This window comes from Xyrauchen texanus, chromosome 44 (assembly GCF_025860055.1).
Source record: "Xyrauchen texanus isolate HMW12.3.18 chromosome 44, RBS_HiC_50CHRs, whole genome shotgun sequence".
Classification (NCBI taxonomy): Eukaryota; Metazoa; Chordata; class Actinopteri; order Cypriniformes; family Catostomidae; genus Xyrauchen; species Xyrauchen texanus.
Genome location: NC_068319.1, coordinates 24619764 through 24641440, shown reverse-complemented (window position 1 = coordinate 24641440; position 21677 = coordinate 24619764). Strand labels below are relative to the sequence as shown.

Below are 21677 nucleotides of genomic sequence, written 5' to 3'. Positions count from 1 at the left end.
GATATTCTGTGATCAATATTCCCACAATGATTTCAAAAGGACCTGCAAAGTAATTCCGTTTTTTTCTCAGAGAAAGCAGTCAATGCCAAATGTAATCCATGAACTTTAATCAAGGATACTTCAGTAGTTTCTATACTGTTATTGCTGTGAGGTGGATGAGTGGGTTGTAAAGTGTGTTTGTGTGTCCTGTAGACTAAAGGGGCATTAGCTGCAGCTGCTGCCGTGTCTGCCGTAGCGGTCCAGGCAGCTCGGGGAAGAGGAAGACCCACCCTCACGCGAGGAGCCTTCGTCAGCGCTGCCGCAGCACCGGGATACGTCACGGCAGGTGTGTGTGAAGCTAAACATTGTTTCTGTAGTGACTAAATGCCTGTTTACACCAACCCAAACGTTTTGGCATGAAATCAATGAATCAATGCATCTCTATTAACTTCTTTACACCAAATCCGAAATATCATTCTGCAGTGATCAGTCTTTATTCCGAATCTGGGTTCATTTTTTTATTGTTAAGATGCTGAATAGTTAATTTAGGTGTCCAAACATTTTTCAGAGAATGGCTAAAATTCGGCATCGGTCTTAGTGCAATTAGTTTTGATGAGAAACATTGTTCGTGAAACATTATGTGTGATCATTTGTGTTGTTTAGGTGCATCAGGCTTGGTGTGAATGGGCCTTAAATTTGAAGGGGAATCCCACTCCATGGTGTTTTTTTGTTATGTTTTTTTTTTTTTTGTAACAGAATTGTCGGCATCTATTTCTACTTGTAATTAAAGTAATTAAAGTAACTAAATTTAAAGTCAGTATCTTTTGTCTGATTACTAGAATTTCAAATGTAATGTTACACTACATTTGACTTAAAAGTAGATTAGATTACAGTAACTAATTACTTTGTAATCAGATTACACTCAACACTGCACAAGAGTACTCTAATCTTAAATACAGTACATTGAACCTCTAGATTTCCATATTTTACCCATTTACTGTATACATTTCCCAGTGTCTTGGTGGGTAGAAACTTTGTATTGTCACTCCTCCATCACTCAATCATGAGGTGATTTGGAGGTCATAGCAATGCATGATGCTTGTGTTAAAGCCTTGGTAAAAATCATGTGAAAGAGCCTTAAACTTAACCATCCATCATGAATTCCATGTTCTCACAGGCTTCGGAACCCCCTACGGGTACAGCGCAGCGGCCGCCACTCCTGCATATGGTACGTACACCCTTCCTTTCCATACTCCCTTCCTCCAGTCAGGATCTAGCATCCAAATCTGCCCCCACTTAATCCCCCATTCAGCAAATTGGGCTTTCAAACCTAGCAGAACCTCAAAATGTTATATCCACAAAGAAACCTTAAGAAAAAACGACTCCCTGGACGATGGAACTGAATCATAACCTTTTGGTTCTTAACTGTGGTTGGAGCAAGACTTGCTGCACCTGGCCTGAGTGTGACTCTGCTCGCGTAGTCTGCCTGCTGGACGCTTGGCCCATTTCTCTTGAGTCTGGGCGGCTCTGTGAGCGACAGCAAAGTGCTGCTGTCTACAGCACAAAGTTACACCATTCAAAGCAACCGCTGGGCTCAGTGGACTGAAGAGAGTTAAATAAAGTGAAACACAGACGCTTGAAAACCAGCGTTAAAACTGTACGTAAACACGCTACAATTCATGCAATGTGAAAACTTAAAGCTAAGGCCTTTTAAAGCAAGTTCATTTACTTGTCTACCATCTTGGTAAAGCCTCCAGGCAGCTATTTTCTACATTAGTAATGGAGCGCAACAGTCTGGTTCTGGAAGTAAAAATCCCATTACATTTGTTCCATAAGGAAATTGAATTTGAACGATTACTTAATAAACCTTTAAAGACAGACCTACCGTGAGCTCCGAGGTTGTTTATCGATGGTAAATGCTTATGTTAAAGCCATCAGTCCAAAAAAAAAATTTTTATGGCAGAATTCCTCAAGTAGGTATAGCTCCAAATGGGGGAGGGATCTCCAGAAGAGGGTGGGGTTATTCCAGAAGGGGGTGGGGTTACTCAAAAGGGTGTTGTGCCAATTCCAAAAGGGGGCTTCACTTTCACTCATGGTTAGGTTTAGTTTAGGGGCTCCCTATATCTTTGCTGGTGGTTTGGAGCTCCCGCCCCTTTCTGAAGCTCTGCCTGCTGCTATATCCTTCTCGAATTCCTGGTTAAGAACATCACTACCTGTGATCCTGCAGAGAAAAATCCACCAATCAGAGAATGGCAGCAAACAAACTGCGACAAATGAACCGTTGTCATTTTTTTTCCCTGATTTTTAAATACTTATTTGTTTAAAATCAAAGTTTGTAATGTTGTGATTCACCTCAGAGCTTGTTGGTTTGGTTCATGGCTTAAAACTGTTTTATGAAGGATTTTATGAATCCCTATAAAAAAAAATGAATGGGAAAAATACTTCCTGAACCAAGACTCTATATGCATTCAAGTACCAATTAAAGTCACCTATAAAACTTGACAAGAATGGTTTTATTTTTTTTATTTAGCTTAAATCACGTTAAATAATTTTTTATGTTTTTATGCTCTTCCAGTTTATGTGTATATGTTTTCTAGAGTAAACAAACTCTGTCAAAAATGTGATTAGCTCTTTTCACTTAATGGTTGGACTTCCATTCCTTCAGCTTCCATTTTGAGCATTACTATTTCACTTGCTTATGATTCTACGAGTGTAAAATGTGTTTTTAGGCTAAGGAATCAAGAAATTTCGATTTCCGCACCAACCAAAATTCTTATTAGTTAATTTTAGAGTGCGTTGCAGCAAAATGATTCGCAGCATTCTGACGTAATTGACACTAATGGCATTCTCACACACCAGCGAAACAGAACTGAATCAAAGTTCGACACACGCTATGCAACCACACGCACTGTGCATCCTTATGCATACGTTTTCAGTGTTCTACCGTCATCGTTTTCCAAAGTCTCCATTTTTCCGCTAAAGTGAAATGCCATCCCAGTGTGGATGAGATGCGGAAACATAACGCAATCAATGTGCTGATAAAATGATTTGTCTAGACGTCGCCTTTGTCAAACACATTGAGGTTGTGTTCTTTATGTATATAACTGTTAGTCTCGTATAACTGCCATGTTTTTGGTTATGCACTGTTGTTTTACCTGTTGAAAATAGTCGCTGAATTTTAGCACCTCTCACTTATGCCGTGTGGGAGCTTTGGAAGTCTTGGATATGTCTCGTAATTACCATCACTCTATGCACAAACACACTACTCAGGGACCGCCCTGGATTCCTGCGCACTGCAACTTATAAACATATAAACATGCAAATAGAGGAATGTACACGTTTGTCCATTTTTATAAACATTTACATGTGTAAATCTCGTAAACGGACGCTGAAATAAACACGTTAGAACACGTACACTCACTCTCCCACACGTCTGTGTAGTCTACGGCTTTGGGAGCATCTCTCCAGCCCGGCCCAGTCGAAGATGCTTTGAATGAGCCTTATGTGCAGGGGGGACTAGGTGAGGGGGAATAAGTGAAAACAAGGGCTGAAATTGGAGGGTTGTTTGATGGGTTTTGTCTGTTTTTCCATGGGGGATGTGGGTGGGGGGTGGATATGGAGTCGTTCCCAGCACCCTGGTCTCTGCCTGCAACATAAAGAATGTTCCTTTGGGTGCAAGGTGAAACCCGATAGTGTGCTGCAAGAGAACAGTGCCCCCTTCTCTTGTCTCTCTGGTTTGGTGCCCGAGAGCTGTGTGCATGCAGTAATTCTCACCGGTCATCTTACTCTGTTCAAACCTCTACCTCCTGTTGCTGCTTTGGGATTTCTAAATGTAAATGACTGTGAGACTACAATTACAGTTCTGTTCACTCACACAAACACACACATGCATCTCAGACACGCCATAGAATGAACACTCCACATAAGAGCGCCAGCCAACGAATCACTCCTCTGTAACCCTCCGTATGTTCCCTTCCTATAGTCCAGGTGCATAACTGAGTTAGTCGCCTGTAGAATATCAGTTAAGACTAGGGCTGGGTGATACATGATATTTTTACAAGATATTAGTTAATGATAGGTATAGCAATTGTTTGGCCAATGTTATGTTTCCTAAAGACAGTGCCAGTAGACTAGATTTGTGCCCACCCCATGTGTCACAACTCTAGAGTACGAGAGCGCTAGTGTTTCAGATTTAAACCTTGTAGGTTTTGCAAGGTTTTTAACTAGTTTTTACTAGGGCTGTCAATCGATTAAAATTTGTAATCAAATTCATTTTGTGACGTGACAATGAATCACGACAATGAATCACTTCATGCTGTGTGCATTTTCCATTTCCCTTTTTTAATTTTGAACTAGTAGCACCTAATAAACATGCAAAATAATTTTCCTAAAAATGAATGTCAAAACATGTGGACAGCAGGATTACCATCACCACAGTAACGCACGCGCTCTATTAGCCACGTGATTAGATGGATTGACGTCTCAGACACGGAGGCAACTGAGATTCGTCCTCTGCCACCCGGATTGAGTCACTACACTACCACAAAGACTTAGAGCGCATTGGGATTTGGGCATTCCAGATTGGGGAAAAAAGGGGAGACCCCCCATTTTGCATTCCTTTTGGAGCATCTCACTTTGACTGTCATGTCATTGACTTTCAGCTTCTCGCACCATAAACCCACATTTTAGGACGTTCTGTCAAGTTAAACGTTGTTTCAAACTTTAAAGACCCCTGTATTCAGACCTCCATCCTGCTGTGAGAGGCTCATTTTGTGAGGGTGCAAAGAACATGAAGTTGGTACTTCAAGCTAGAATTGCCCTACAACAGCTCAGTTTTTACTAAATAATACTATTAGCTTTTAAAATCTACTTGATGACAATGGTTAAGTTGAAATGATGGTTCCTCTCATTGGTAACTCTCTGTTACACTATATCAGAGCAAATGCATAACCAAAAAGATATACACTCAAATTGAGAAAAAGTTTATAAATAGAGATATGATTGTTTTATCTATATTGCCCAGCCCTAATCAAGACCCATTATTAATTAAATGAAATATGCAATCTATTTTTGCAAGGTTAATGATCCACGTATAGCTGATCACATAATCACTTTAGCATAGAGATGCATGTGTATTATCTCCTATCTGAATTAATGCTTGATTATGCCCTCTCTTTTCATTCTGTTTTTCCTTGCCTCCCCTCTTTTGGGTGCATAACCCCATGCTTGAACAGGACTGAATTGGCACTATACTTAAAAAACTAAATACCCTCAGGTCATTTATTTGATCCTGGACTTATGTGGAGTGCTCTTTTCGTTTTCTTTCTAGGTTTGCCCAAGAGAATGCTTCTGTTCCCCGTCATGAAAGTGCCCGCCTACCCCGTCCCCCACTACTACTCCTTTTAGCTCAGGAGCCACCACACACACACACACACACACACACACACAGCTTAAATTTACATCAGTCTTATGAAATCCAGGGCCAGCTATAAGGATTTTTGTAAAGTGCTTTTTATTCAATCATTTTTTGTTCTATTATTGTCTTTTGATTTAAAAAAATACAGGTTTTATGTTCTTCAGAAATACTTGAAGGATTTGTACAGTGATTATTACCTCATTCTTGGACATTTTAAAAATATCAGCCTTTTTTTTTTGTTATCGTGTTTGTTTGTTTTCCTGTAGATTGGGAATACTGTAGGCTGTTTTGACACAGGCTTAATCTATGTACGGATATCGGGAGCTGTGTTAAAGATGTATAGATCTTATTCAAACTACTGCTGATAAATAAACCTTTATCTTCATGAACTACCAAGCACTGACTGGTGTTTGTTTGAAACCTTTATTTAGTGATGAGGAATTTATGTATTCTGCTCTAAATGTGCAGTTCTGATTGACATTTACCATTGCTTTTTGTCTGCTGAAACTTCCAGAAGGTTTAAAGGAATGTTCCGAGTTTAGTACAATTAATTCAGAGTGCCGAGTCTTGTCGGAATTACTGTAATTACGAGGTGACAGTCTGGAAAATATATTCGGAGCTGTTTATATCCTTGGACTGAGAAATGATTTGTTTCTATGGCAACGCTCATATCAAGCTTTGATGATGATGACAGAAAAATATTTAATCACTGCATTAATTAATTAATTCACCTCTATATGTTAATTAATTTTTTACAAGTTGGAATCTTGTAATTACAGTAATTCTGACATGATGTGAACGCATTATAAGCTCTATGGGCGACATTTGTGACACTACAACTGAAAATAATTTTGACTCCCAGTTTGTAAAAGCATACAAAAAACTCTTGTACAATGAAAGTCTATGGGGTGAGATATTTCGGAGGGTTTATATCCTGGTGCGTTTAATGCAAAGTTGCGGGGTTAACTGGCTTTGCTTGGACATGACTGGAGTTGAAAGATTGCATTTCACTTTGCACAGACTAAGGCTTTTTACACTGTCACAATAAAGCGAATTGACTTTAAACATTACAGATGTCCGCAGTAATAAATACTTTACAGACATATGTCAGGAAAACTAATCTCGTCCGAATAGGGCTTTAGCCACACATCTTGTCTGACCGATGTTGAATCATTAAAGCCGGGCTTACCATATAAGCAGTAAAAAGTCACTTTTGCATTTTTGCATAATTAATTGCAATTGCGTGCAATTTTGCCTACTTTTGAAAATCTTATTATTATTTCCCATTTTTCTCCCAATCTGGAATGCCCAATTCCCAATGTACTTTTAAGTCCTCATAGTCACGCAGTGATTCGCCTCAATCCGAGTGGTGAAGGACAAATCCCAGGTCCCTCCACTTTTGAGACAGTCAACCCACACATCTTATCACGTGGCTTGTTGAGCGCGTTGCCATGGAGACATAGCGCGTGTTGAGGCTTCACGCCATCCACCGCAGCATTCACGCTCATCTCAACAATGCGCCCCACCGAGAACGAACCACATTATAGCAACCATGAGGAGGTTACCCCATGTGACTCTGTCCTCCCTAGCAACCAGGCCAATTTGGTTGCTTAGGAGACCTGGCTGGAGTCACTCAGCACACCCTGGGATTCAAACTAGCATACCCCAGGGGTGGTAGCCAGTATCTTTTTACCACTGAGCTACCCAGGCCACGTTTTGAAAATATTTTATATAAAAAATCAAATACGTTCAAAAGATCGGGTTAAACCTTGCAGTGTAAAGTTAGTTAGCGATTCTATCACCAGTGTTGTGAAAGTTACTCAAAAAAAGTAATACGCTACAAATTATTAATTACCTCTCTAAAATTGTAATAAGATTACGTTAATGATTACTTCATTGAAATGTAGTTACTTTTAAAAGTTACTTTAAAAAAAGAAATTAAATTCTGCTCAACAAATTCAAAATAATTTCTATTTTTCATCCTCGTTCTTTGTCGCATCCAAACCATACTCTTGTTTCTCTCTTACAATTATTAGTTTGGGGATGCACTCTGTCAAAGGGATGTTGTTTTAAATGTTTTTTACATAAATAATATTTTTTAGAAATATGTAAAACCCAAGTAATGTACTTTAAAGTAAGTAAATTAATTAACTGTTATCGGATTTTCAAAGGTAATTAGATTACTGTAACTAATTACTTTGTAATCAGATTACACCCATCAATGTCTATCAAATGTTAAAACGTGATTTTGTGGCTATACTTTCGAATCATTGTGGATTTTATCACTCATCCCGGTGCTCAAATGTTTCCTGTAGACTTTCATTGAATGTGTATTTCTGTAAAAAATACTTTTTTTTTACAAACTATGGGACAAGTCAAGATGATTAATGCTGTTAATAGAGCTTTACTTCTTTTGAATTTGGAAGATTCCTTTAATACTGTTCTAGCAGCTTGTGTTTCCAGACAGAGCTGATTTTGGAAACTTTAGTTTAGTGGCTCTTTTGTGGCATTTAACACACAACCCTTTTTATGCCCAACATTACCCTCTTGCTGTCCCAATGAATGAATGTTGACCCTGTCTTGCACTAGCTTAGATCATTTCAATCTTGGACATCAAAAAACATGTCTATGTCTCCCCTCAGAAGGGTTAGTCAGGCTCTAGATGTTAACTGTATTGTTCCACTGAGCAGATAGTTCAACGATACAAAGTCACTCTTTACACAAGACTACTCAAACACCGACCCTTCACTCAGACATAAAGCGGAGCCTCCAGTCACAGCCTCACAACGGAGAATCGAAAGCAGCAACAAGGGATCCATGGAGACATGCTACTGAAATGTCTTTTTGTCTTCTTTTTTTATACCTATTGGTGAGTGTCTTATTGTGTGTGAAATGTTATTTCATACTCTTCCAAAGTCCAGCACAAGCAAAGGTCCGTTGTGCATTCCTTGGGGTCTTTCTTGACCTTTTGTCTCTTCTGAAGAAATACAAACCTTTCAAAGACTTCCCACTTCCCACAAAAATCTAAATTTGGTCATTTAGTCACCCTCATGTCGTTCAAAGTTTCTTACGTGGAACGTGGAACTTACACTCTGCTCTTTCCTATGCAATGAAAGTGAATGGAGACCAGGAGCTGAAAAAATGACAAAAAAGTACTATAAAAACAGTCCATATGACTCCAGTCTTATGAGGCCATATGACAGCTTTGTGTGAGGAAAAGACTTACAATCTTCTTGACCGCAGCTCCCGAACCACTTTCGCACATACTGTATTCAGATAGTCAAAAATCTTTGCACCAGGTGATATTAATCGTCATTGGCTGTCATGTATCTCATAACAGATTGCAAGTGGAACATTTGAATATGCACATATTCAGATCACAAGAATTATCTTCTAAAGCTGTAGTGGAGGTGTTTGTTTTGGTCTGTTTCTCACACAACACTATCGAATAACTTCAGAAGGCTTGGAATATAGTGGCACATACGTGGTTTCAAGCTCCAACAATGACAGAAACACACACAGTAAGTATGATAAGAGAAGATCCAAACAACTTTTGCACTCTTCTGAAGTTATCTAATAGCTTTGCGTGAGAAACAGACAGAAATGTAAGTACTTATTTCTGAAAAATATAGAGCAGAAACAATGACTTAATATTTGAATCTGAAATTTGTTATACTTAAACATCCACAGGTCCATAAGGGGGCGCTCTGTTGTGAAATAAGTTTACACTTAATACGTTAAAGTCCCCGGATAAATAAGTCAGGCATATGGGGTATCGTTTGAAAGCATAGAATCAGAAATTTTCATAAAATATCATCAATTTTGCATTTATATTGCATAAAATAAAATAAGGGCTGAAAACATCAGCATCAGATAAAAAGCGCAAGCTAGAGGTAATGTGGTAGAAATGAACATAAAAGTCATTCATATAGACAAGTCATATATCAATTCAAAGCTCTCATTCTCAGGAATATATCTGTATAGTTTATTGTGTTTGAAAGTTTTTGAAAAGAATCACAAAGTGAAAGCCCCAAGTAACCAAAAACTTTACATCTGCTTTTACCTTTAATTTTCTACAAAACGAGCCATTTCTTACTGGTCTGTGAGCTGTCTTGTGGGAATAATCCAAAATTAAATCCAAGATGTCCAGAACAAAATATGCAGTCCTGCAGGAAAAGCATGCTAAACAAATAATCGGAAAAATATGTTATTGACTATTAGTGCTAAAATGTTTTGCATCATCGCAAAAGGGGGAATCTCAGATTTCTAATGAGACCTAGTCTCGCTTATAGTCCACTCAGAGGCCAATATATTCTATGAAACAATGAGGGTGGTGCATGATCTGAAAATTAGACTTAATGTCTATGGACAAGCACATCTGTGAGGGCCAAAATGTGTTAGAGCCCCACCTACATTTCAGATTGGCATTTTATGATGGAAGATGATTTACAATGAAGACAATTTTCCTAGTACTTGCTGATATCTTGTGGAAAAATAAGACTTTTTAAAGGGAGAACCAGAGAGTATGACTATTATGATAACCTCTACCGGGGTTATCATGCTGTTTAAAAAAATAGACATTTATAAATATGCCACAAAAATCTTAAATTTTATAAAAGCAAATGTCATGCCCAGAATTCAAACTAGTAAAATTAAATTACTTTAGTCATTGTTCTAGCTCCATACTTTTGTGTTCAACCAAAGAAAGACACAGGTTTGGAACGACATGACTGTGCATAAATGACAGATTAAATTTTTTATTAAATTTTTCATAAAATTTATTATTTTATTTTTAAAAGTGTATTATTTATTTAATACACCATTGGCTCTCTTTTACTGAGAGTCAAGATTCTTCCTAATTTTTAATGAACCTAAACAATGGCCGATGACTCTTGAGCAAACCTTTTCCACAGTAATGCGTCCAGATATGTTCAGAAGTATCTTTGCTTTTTGTCAGCAATGCTTGTGTTGGCTGATGGTTGGGTCATGATCATTGCTTACCAAAGAGGAACACTATATCCATGGTTACACGAGTGGTCGCAATATTCCCATTCATTGTTAATGGATTCCCCCTCACATTCATCATGGTCATCGCCAAGTGTCCACTCTAAACCAATGGATCTGTCCTCTTTGGTAGTGATAGCTGTCATTGTACTATACTCTCTCCAAAATCACAACAGATCTGATTTGTCAGAGTTATGTACTTACAACATCTGTATGAAAACTTCCAAGTTGCCACATACGTTTCACATTTCCTCTGCCTTTTTATATCAAACGAATGAGCTCCCGAGTTCTTTCCATTTCTTTTTTTTTTTTTTTTTTTTTTCCAGTATGATTTTTTTTGTGTGTGTGTGTTGGAAGGTGATAACCGTGCAGCTTAAGTTGTTGATGTATTTTTTATTAATCTTGAAATGCTCCCAGTGCAATGAAAACCCCACGTACAGCCCGAAAGAGCAGAGGTCCTAGCACCCAGCCCTGTGGCACACCCTAACCCCATTCCCCCCATCAGAGTCTATACGGCTGCCTCCACCCGTGCCACACCATTAATCGCAGCTTTCTCTGCTCTTGTCCTCACTGTAGGTGGTCTTTTCATTGACAATCCCTTTTACCAGCCTCGGACCATCGCTCCTTTTTTTATTCACTTGGGTCCTCAAGATCTCTTCTCTGACTTCTAGAACCATCAGGTTGTGTGGCTCTAAACTGTCGTACCACACCAGGCTTGACCAGGCTGTCTCCGCCGCTCAGAAACAGGCCAAACTTCATACACTCTCCACCCATCCATACCCTATCTATGGATCCAAAAACTCACAGATCGTACGAAAGCAATACTCTATTAGACTTGCTTATCCTGAAAACTGGCTGGGGACCTTAGTTTCCTCTTATATAGCAATACACTTGAACTTCTCTGGGCTTTAAGCTTACTTGAGATGATGTGAATGTTCAGTTGAGTCTTACTCAATTTTGGCATTGCAATATAGTCATTTTCATTGTATATTCACCACGCGTATGTGTGGCATTATTACAAATATATGCATATATATGTATGGTCTATGGCACTATAAATATATATGTATAGATATACCCATGTGCTTAGAGTTTGTATATTTGTATACAGTATATAAATATACATATACTTGGTATTAATTATTTTAGAATTGGAAAGTGATATGTAACCATTATACTAGAATATAGCCTTCTTCCAATTTTGTATATATATATATATATATATATATATATATATATATATATATATATATATATATATATATATATATGCTGAGCAATTTAATCTTGTAATCTCTGTGAACATGCATTATGAAAGCCCTTTTTTAAATCTACATGTAGTAGATTAGTAATGCTTCCTTCTCTGCACCTTGAGCAGCTTGACCATGTCTTTTCACTAGATCTGTGCAAGTGCGTGTGTTTTTGTGTGCGCACATGCTCAGTCGACAAAAGTCTGGCATTCTGGTTGGGTTAAGAGGTCGTCTTCCAAAAATCTGGCCATTTCACCTATTTGGCCACTTCACAGGCAGTGTGTAAATTATAAAAAAAAAAAAGAAAAAAGATTTTCAGGGGGAGTCTGCTTTTTTAAAAGAATTTTCTATTGGTAATTTTCAGGGTGTAATCTGTTGGAGTTCTTTTTGTGCAACTTAAATTGTCTTTTGCCGCCCCTAGAAGTTATCCAAACGTCTTAAATACTTACTAAACCTTTCCTCTTTTTTTTTTTTGTGAAAATAAAATGAAAAATTATGACTGCATCTATTAATGTTTTTCCGATATACCGTTTGATACTGATCTGGTAACCGCATGAGCAGGGCACTGTTGCTATAGAAACCTCCTCAGGCCAACAAGATTTCTGTTTGTGAGTGTCTTTTTGGGACCATGTCAAAATAAGCGCAAACTAAATTGTAATCAAAATGTGTGGCTACTGAATGTTGTTTAAAAAAAGTACTTATTATTAACTTCTTAAAGGTTAATTGTAATTTTTTTTAATATTAAAACACTTTCATATCCCAGCCTAATATATAGAGACAATATTGTTGGTTGAGTACCCTGAAAAGTCTTAAAACTGTAATGTTGGTATGTTTGTCCAACAAATGACAGCCGGGGGGTGTTTGGGAAACTGTTTGAAAACAGTTTTGCAGTTACATTTGGTGCCACTAGAGGTGCTGAAATTATACACTTTACCTTTAAGAACCGTAGAACATTTTGTTTTGACTTCCTTTAGGTCGATTCAACCCTTAATTTACACCCCCCTATAATTCACACCCTGCGACTCCATTCTTTCTAAAGCACATCCTGCAGATCTGTTTACAATCTCTCATTTACTGAGGTGCATACTCATACACACAATCACTAACATGTTTGTGTGTGAGCAGGTCTGATGGGCAGCTAGGGTGACCCAGTCAACTTTTCCTTGTCAAAAGCACAGGTGACTCTCCTTAATACGCCATAGGTGGTCCTTCACTTGCCTTTCCATTTATTGTATAATTTCTACTTATTAGGCCTGTTTCACACGGCACGCATATGCAGCATGTTTCACACTATCACCCCCTTGAGTACTGGGTTTGTTACTGACAAAGCATCACAAGAACTCACATAAGCATATTCAAATGGACAGCATGCTTGCAATGTGTTGACAAAGCGTTTCAATTAAGTACTTTCAATTAAGTACTTGCCCATTGGGTACCACACATGCAAATGGATTTGCGCAATAAGGAACGTCAGCGTGCTCGCACTTGCATATATTGTGTTTCACTCTTAGCAGAAGCGTAACTGCAAGTAGAGTTCCGGCGCTAAGCCTTGACAGAAAACACATTGAAAAATCAACTATAAACGTATTTATCAACACAGTCTTCTGTAATATAGGCTTTTATAAATCAACTTAAAATACTTAAGTGAGCTATATACCCACTGTTTTAAAAAAAGATGTCTGTCCACAGCAGTTGACCTTAAAGAGAAAATTGATTGTAAACTTGCTATAGCGCCCCTTGTGGAGAAAATGCAATACATGCTTGCAATGCTTTGTGAAATGCTTTCTGACATCGTTTGGAACATTTACATTTATGCATTTGGCAGATGCTTTTATCCAAAGCGAGTTACAGAGCCCTTATTAGAGGACAATCCCCCCGGAGCAACCTGGATTTAAGTGCCTTGCTCAAGGACACAATGGTGGTGACTGTGGGGATCGAACCGAACTGCATAATAAGTAATGTCTGCATGCTCGAACTCGCATATGTTATGTTTCAGCAGAAGCGTAGCTGCAAGTTAAGTTTCGGCGCTAAGCCTTGACAGAAAACACATAAAAAAATCAACTATAAACATATTTATCAACACAGTCTTTTTTATTATAGGCTTTTATGAATCAACTGAAAATATTGAAGCAAACTATTTGCACATTAAAGATGTCTGTTGACAGAAAGAGAAAATTGATTGTAGTAAAAACGTTGCTATTGCCGCTATAGCACCCAACACATACTTGCGATGCTTCATAAATTGTGTTGTGACATAGTCGAGAACAGTACCACACACGAAAATGAGTTACACTCGAGTATATTGTGTTTTGCGGTTAGCAGAAACATAACTGCAAGTAGAGTTTCGGCACTAAACCTTGACAGAAAATTAATTTCAAAATCAACGATAAACTTATTTATCAACACTGTCTTTTGTATATAGGCTTTTATGATTCCACTAAAATACTGAAGCGAGCTATTTACCCATTGTTTAAAAAACGATGTCTGTCGACAGCAGTTGAAAATGTATCATAGTGAAAACGTTTTGCTGTTGCCCGCTATAGCGCCCCTTGTGGTGAGAATGCAACACATACTTGCGGAGCTTAACAAATTGCCTTCTCACATTGTTCGGAACGTTATCAGATATCAGACAGCATTAAGCCTAAGTGCTATAGCGCCCCTTGTGGTGATAATGCAAAACATATTTGTGTTGCTTTATAAATTGCAGTCTGACATAATTCGAAAAATACAATGAATGAAAAAAATCAATTATAAACTTAGTTATCAACACAGTCTTTTGTAATATAAGCTTTTATTAATTAACTTATAATACGGAAGCATTCCCCCATTAAAAATGAGCTTGTGTAGTTAGTAATGTCTGCATTCTCATATTCGGGGTTAAGCACAGCAACACTGCTTAGCAACATAATCTTTTGCAGTGTAGTTTTGTGTGAATCAGTATTAAATGATGGATCAATGTTGTTGTTTTTTGCCCTAATGGAAGTTGCACAAAGTGACAGGTACACAAACACACTTGCTATTCAGTAATTATGACTGAATCCAGAAAATGAAGCAGTTTATAGCTACACTTTGGGGGTTCGGTTCCAATTCCACTTAGATGAATTACTATTTGATGTAAATGCCGTCCAATTCACATAAATTACATTTCATGATGATGAATTTGTAATAAATCCAATTTGGCTCAATCCAGGTGACCTTTATATCATTTATTGCCATTGTCAAAGAAAATACTAAATATGGTAACCCAGAAATCAGTTCATTTTCTGAATAGATCCACAGTTCAAAAATGCTGTCATTGTGAAAGCTTAACACGAGCTTGCAGTTGCAGTTATGATGCAGCGCTGCTTGCGCTTGCGGTGTGAAACAGGCCTCATTTTGATGCAGCAGTGAGCAGTCACTTTTTTATTTTTGCGTTTTTCTTCAGCAGGTCTGTTGTAGCGCATCTCTAGGCTAACTAATTAATAACAGCACTAAAAAGACTCCCAGATCTCAATCACAGAGCACATTAATGGGAAAAATCTTGACAATGTCGTTTTACGTGTGCTATATTTGGAGATGAAGCTATCATAACCGTCCTATCATCAGGATTACTATAGTATGAATGCTTATTGTTAAATAAGGAAAGTACTTTTATATATATTCAAATTTCCGTCACTTGTTAGTTTCACATGTATAAGAGTAGACACTTCAGACAATATCACTTGTAATGTATTGATGTTTATATGTCAAAATAGTTTTGATATTTGATTGTGCTTACTGTAAACAGAATGTTTCAATTTCTCACCAAAAGCTGTACAGGCCAAACTTTTATGGATGTCATAGAAAGAGGACACAACAGACCTACTTTTACACCCAGCTCACATATATATAGAATGTGTTGCCTTATATAAATCTCCACATGTATTAAGTAATATTTTAGCTGTTGTGTTTGAATGTGAAATATTGTACCTCTCAAATAGGAAACGATGGGATATAATCACAGAAATACTACAGAATAGTATTAGTTTAATAGTAATAATACAGCATAGCTTAGTAATCGCAATAGAACATGCATATCATTATTATAGTAGCGATTATAATACCCTTGTTCGTCACAATGTAGTTTTTGCTTTGTTTGTTTTTCCAATTTTAAAAGTTGAACATTGTGAAAACAAATTCGTTTTTTGTCCCCCAACCAGATGAGACTTCGATCAGGTTTGAATTAGCGATGGTAAGTCTTGTATGGGTAAGTTTTGTGTGCAAATGTACGTAAATATAGATTTGAGAGTAAGGCGCATCAAAAAACGCCCTGCGAATGACAAAAGTTGGCCTTTAAATTTCTTTGAGCTTTACGAATGTTCGTCAAACACACAAGCCCTTTTCCCTTTCTTAAATATGTATTTTAAAGCAATGCCTCCAATGCTAAATATGACGGGGATGCTTCATTAATCCCAAAAATATGAAACCAGCTAAAAAGCCATATAGTCTGTCTATATAAAATATCAGTAGCTGCATTGTTTTAAAGCATTCAGATCTTCTCCCGAAGTGCAAATATCTCTTATTTATGCACGCCTGCTTCCCCAGGTGGCATTGACAGCCAGATGGTCTTCATAAATATGTTGTGAGCAATCATGTTTTAGTTGAGTTTAAGTTTTAATTCTGCTCATCAAAGAAGAGTGTCTTGGACCGCTGTGGGAAGGGATGCGAGACGACATTTGCACAGCTCTATCTCCTGTGAAATTGAGTGTGGAGATGACGTTTGAAATGAAATTGCAATAAAAGACACAGTGAGGCTCTTGATACTAGAGAGGACATCTGATTAAAATAAATCAAGCTCGGTGCAATCTGATTTTGTGTGAGCCCCATCAAAAGTTTGTGATTTATTTTGACCCTTCAGGTGTTCCATATGATTTGTCATCGGTTCTACTCGGGTAGAAGCCAAATGCAACTTTACAGATACAGCATACACTCTTGTGTTTGAGTAAAATACAAAGAATTTCAGGACTGAAGTCAAGACTCACTGAAAACTTGATATGACCTCTGACCAATCTGATATCATTTCATTTCTTTTCTCCAGCTACAATATTAAGGATCAATTATTTCTACTTTGCTAATACAGAAAGATATCTGCAGGTTACATTCTCAAGGCTGAAGATTTTGAGACGGTGACCCCAAGAAGTGTTTGGACACCTTCGACAATTTAAAACCTTGTAAACTTCTTTTTATGAAATGTGCTTTAAAAGTGTTTGTGCTTGAAGGAAGATTCCGGGTTCAAGGCAAGTTGAGCTCAATCAACAGCATTTGATTATCTCAGTTTACCACAAAACTTCATTTCGACTTGCCCCTACTTTTCTTCAAATAAAGTGCAAATCTTGGTAACAGTGAGGCACTTACAATGGAAGTGAATGGGGGTCAATCTGTAAACGTTAAAATACTCACTGTTTCAAAAGCACAGCCACAAGACAGAAATATGATGTGTACACACATGATTGTTGTGTGATAAAATCACTTTGTAACCTTTTCCGTGTCAAGTTACATGCGATTGTACAACTTGGTTGCAATGATATGCAACACGTAAACACTAATTTTGCTGAAATGAACATTTTAACAACTTTACAGCTCAGATTATAGACGAGTGTTAAAAGAAAAATGTATTTAAGTGTTTTTATAAAATTATAAGCTTCATATTTCTGTGTTTTAAACCCTCCAAAAATTGGCCCCATTTACATCCATTGTAAGTGCCTCACTGTAACCTCGATTTAACTGTAACTTTTTTTTAAAGAAAAGGAGAAAGGAGACAAAATAAATTTTTGTGGTAATCAATATCATGCCACAAATGCTGTCAACTGAGCTAAACTTGTATTGAACCCGGAATATTTCTTTAATCTCAGTCGACAGTATTTGTGGCATCATTTTGTGTACCGGCAAAAAAACCTAAATTCGACTTGATGCACTTACAATGGAAGTAAATGGGGCCAATTTTTGGAAGGTTTAAAAGCTTATCATAAAAAAGCACATTAATTCTTCTGTTAAAACTTTTGTATTATTCAAGCTTTAAAGTTGTTTTTGGAGTTGTTTTAGGGTTTAAGGAGTTGCATCGTCATTGCAATGAAGTTGTACAATTGGATATAACTACACAGAACAGGTTCGGAAGTGATTTTATCACACTAAAATCATGTTAACGTCCCTATTGTTTATGTCTTGTGGCTAAACTTTTGAAACAGTGAGGATTTTATCGTTTACTAATTGGCCCCCATTCACTTCCATTATAAGTGCCTCACTGTAACCCTGATTTTTGGTCTCAAAGTTGAAATAATATTTTTGGTAAACATTTAGCAATAAATTCTGTCAATTGAACTTAACTTGATTCAAACCCAAAATATTCCTTTTAAAATAAATGACACCTGGCTTAAGAGTCTAAATATTTTTTAGGGGACACTGTATATTGTTAAGAGTAAACAGTTAATGAAGGCCCATATTTACCATTTACATTTATTTTTTCAGCTTAACTACGGTTTTGGATTTCGTTTTATAGATAGATGACTAGAAGAACTGAATACAAAACATCAGGAAAATGTTTAGTTTTTATTTAGTACCTCTTCTGCAAGAGGTAATGGACATTTGATTTAGTCATAAAAATGCACGCAGACAGAGATTTTCCAATACAGATGCTGACAAACAAGTCTTTATTACTATGAGCAGACTTCATCGAATTTGATAACTCCACATTGTAAAAGAACATAAATGAATTTGGTGGTGAACCCTGTCCCGTTGAGACAGAAAGGGACTTGTGTGTGAGACTGAAGTCTAGAAAAGCTTGAAATTCAATTTGCGAGCTTGCGATCTGAGTGCAGAAATAAAGATCCAGTTTCAGATTGAGCAAGCTTTGCAAAATGAATTGCTGAAGCGAATGTTTTCACCACGTCTCCGATCTCTCCCTGCATATAGCCGGGGCAGATGAGGACAGGCGTCATTTGAGCTGGTTCAAGCGTGATCGGGGATCCTCAAGCTCCCATAGACTGAACCAGCTATTTTATATGAGCCATTTTAGGTTTGGAATGTATTCCATACTAGAATGTACTATCATAGAAGAGCTAACTGCATCTGTGTGGGCACATCCAAATATACTGAAATTAAGTATTTACCTTTTTTATTATTAAAAAAAAAAGGACTCCATGTGATTTTTGTTTCTTTTGGGTGCTTTTTGTCCATCTGTGTTTATGTTTATTTATACCTTTGATGAGCATGGCAAGTCCTTGATTGTGTGCTCTTCTAGAATTCTGTAAATAGTCTTTCCTGAGTCGGATTGCGGGTAAAAGCAGTCCGTGGGATTCTCAGTTACCAATTTCTCAACTTTTATGTAACTTGATGAATTATATAAACAAAAACATTATCCAGATTTGAGATATTATTAAGGAAAATAACTATAATGTGAAGTGGTGATTGTGCACAACTTCTGTAAGTGAGCAGTGCTTGAACATGACAGCAGTAGATGTTTGTTAGCCGTGGTATCAAATTATGATCTTTTAGTTGTGAAAATACTGTAGTGATTTGTCTGTCACTTTTTTGCCATAATTTATGCTTTCGAAATAAAGTGCTAAATCTCTTTAAAGTGTAAACCTCTTTAAATAAATATATATATATATATATATATATATATATAAGGATGTTAAACCATTTCTGATGTGTTGTGTATTTTGTCCTGTGTCTATCCTTGAGCCTAACGCACACTACAAGACAGAATCCCATTTCTCTTGAAGGTTTTCGCCAACTCTCGGAGAGAGCATCAAGGAGCAACAGCCAATTAAATTAGAGAAAAGAGCACAAGCGAAATGAGGCAGTTGGAAGCTGGAGTCAAAAAACAAGCCATTACAGTGCCATCTTAAGGAGCCCCTTAGAGGACAAGGAGGGAATTTATTTTCTAAAATAGTTTTGCTTTTTCTGTTCCCTCATACTAGCTTTATCCATCCCTAATGAAAATTTCCAAAAGCTATTGCGAGGGGATGTAAAACTTGTAACCACTGCTGGGATTCTGGCACAGTTGTGGTCCAATTACGGCTGCATGCTGGGGGGACTGGATAAGTGTGGCTGAGTTTTGGCCTCTTTCTGGGGTGAATACGGCTTACATTTGGTAAGTGGATTTCAAGCCAATTTTGTACCGTAATTCCATGCAGCCAGATCCAGGCCAAGATCATTTTAATATCTGGGAGTCTGCTTGGAGAATGATCTTGTAATTGACACACCTAGTAGGCAATTACTTGTGTAATGTGTGCACCATAGCGGAGGCAAGATTCTGTCTCGTAGCGCACATGAGGCTTAAGTCTCATGAGGGGTGAAATTATTAAGCAACCTTCAGAACGCAAAACAATAAGAATCATCTCCTGCAGCAGCAGACAGTCCCATAAATCAAACACCGGACAGACAGAAGTGTGTAAAAGACCAGATTAGATGACATTGATGTTTTATGACTGCAGTCACTTTGGATTCATAAGTGGTGGAAATTCATTAGTTGTTGGAAGATTTATTGGTACTTTACACCAATATTAGAGGGATACTGGGGTTGGGTTAGGGTACTTAAAGTATTTAAAAAAATAGTTTGAAATGTCCCAATGTGGTCTCATGGAATCACGATACTACCTACATTTTGGCAAAATTATTTTTACTTAGCTTTTATGTATATATCACAAGTTTCCTGGTGAAATGAACAAGGTGCTACAACAACGACTTTTATTCCCTTTCACACAAATCATGAGTAAAATAGCGAAGTATCGGTTCAGTTTCGCTCTGTTTCTCACACGATGCTATCTTGTGACATCAGAACACTTTTACTATAGTGCAGGGCTTGAGCTTGTAAGTATAGTTTGTTATATAATGCAAACGTTTACACGTATCATCCTACAAGTGTCATCAAGTTGTGTGGTAAGCGCTTTCGACACAAAGGACCATGGTACAAGTCCCGAAGAGCATGTAAGTTGACCCGTCAGCCACAAGTGTCATAAAAGCCACAAGTGTCATAAAAGCACCACAAATTGACGTGGTTGCTTCAGCAATTGACCCTTCGCTAAGCTCTTGCCCCCTTGATTACAATCGCTTGCTCTGACAAGCTCTGCAGAACTCCCCATAGGAATGAGTGGGAGATTGCTGCGAACAGCGTGTTGTTTTTGCTAAATATTTTCATATATGGAACGAATCATTTTCTTAAGTGGGCTGGGATGAAGAGTGACATTGTAAAGCATATTTATCTGATGTAAGTGGTTAAATTACACAGTAGTTTGATTGAAAACTGTGGAGACGGTGAATCAGAATATAGAAAACAATTTCTCTTTTCAAACAGTCACTTGAAAAGAGAAAAGCATAATTTGATTAACTTTAATGTACATGAACAGAACTGCATATAATGTCTCATAAGTCACTCATTTTGATCCTGTCAACTGTTTATATACTATCATCTTTACTGAATCAATACCTAAATGAATTAACGTTCCGTTATTAGCTCTAACTCACCTTGGAGGAAATGTAGGTGTCCTCGCAGATGTTATTCATGCTTGTTTGGGAATGAGGACTGACACAGTTTTATGCACAGTATGCTCTTATTGACATCTATTTAAAGTTGTTTGTTTTTTTTTGTGTCAAGTGACCAGGCAACATCGTCTGTTTGGGAGAAAATGTTACTCGCTTGTATGTTAACCACCACGATACTTGTAAGGAACCATGTAATACAATTTAGCAAATATGACGCCACAGTCTCGTAAGTTTCTTGAGATGAGGCTGGTATGCCCTTACAAAAAATCTAAACTAAAAAACTTGTTATTTTCACTGCAAATGTTTGCCAGACGTTTGCAGTTCTTCACTGGTAGTGGTGAACCTACAGCAAACCTTTGGCAACAATGGATAATTTGTCCTGTGTGGGCCAATGATAGGGTCTGAAAGGTTTAGTCCTTCTGATCTCTGGTAATCCACACTTGGATGTGGTTGGTTTGGAAAGAACATCCTGGGGAATATTGTTATTCTATGACAGGCCCTGATGAAATGACAGGAGTCCAGTTACC

At 37.5% G+C, this 21677-nt stretch overlaps 1 protein-coding gene across 6 annotated transcripts in view; it reads left to right on the top strand.

The window, feature by feature from the left end:
- Positions 1-11085, top strand: part of strbp (spermatid perinuclear RNA binding protein) — a 139514-nt gene extending 128429 nt beyond the window's left edge. For 4 of the 6 annotated variants that reach the window (XM_052117709.1, XM_052117706.1, XM_052117707.1 and 1 more), the window contains exons 17-19: positions 193-325; positions 1157-1207; positions 10976-11085. In XM_052117709.1, coding sequence (XP_051973669.1) covers positions 193-325; positions 1157-1207; positions 10976-11070 — 279 coding nt within the window. In that variant the 3' untranslated portion in view covers positions 11071-11085. Of the gene's footprint in view, positions 1-192; positions 326-1156; positions 1208-5308; positions 5781-10975 lie in introns of those variants that run through there. The other 2 variants (XM_052117711.1, XM_052117710.1) reach the window with 1 other exon arrangement.
- The last annotated feature ends 10592 nt before the right edge of the window (positions 11086-21677 follow it).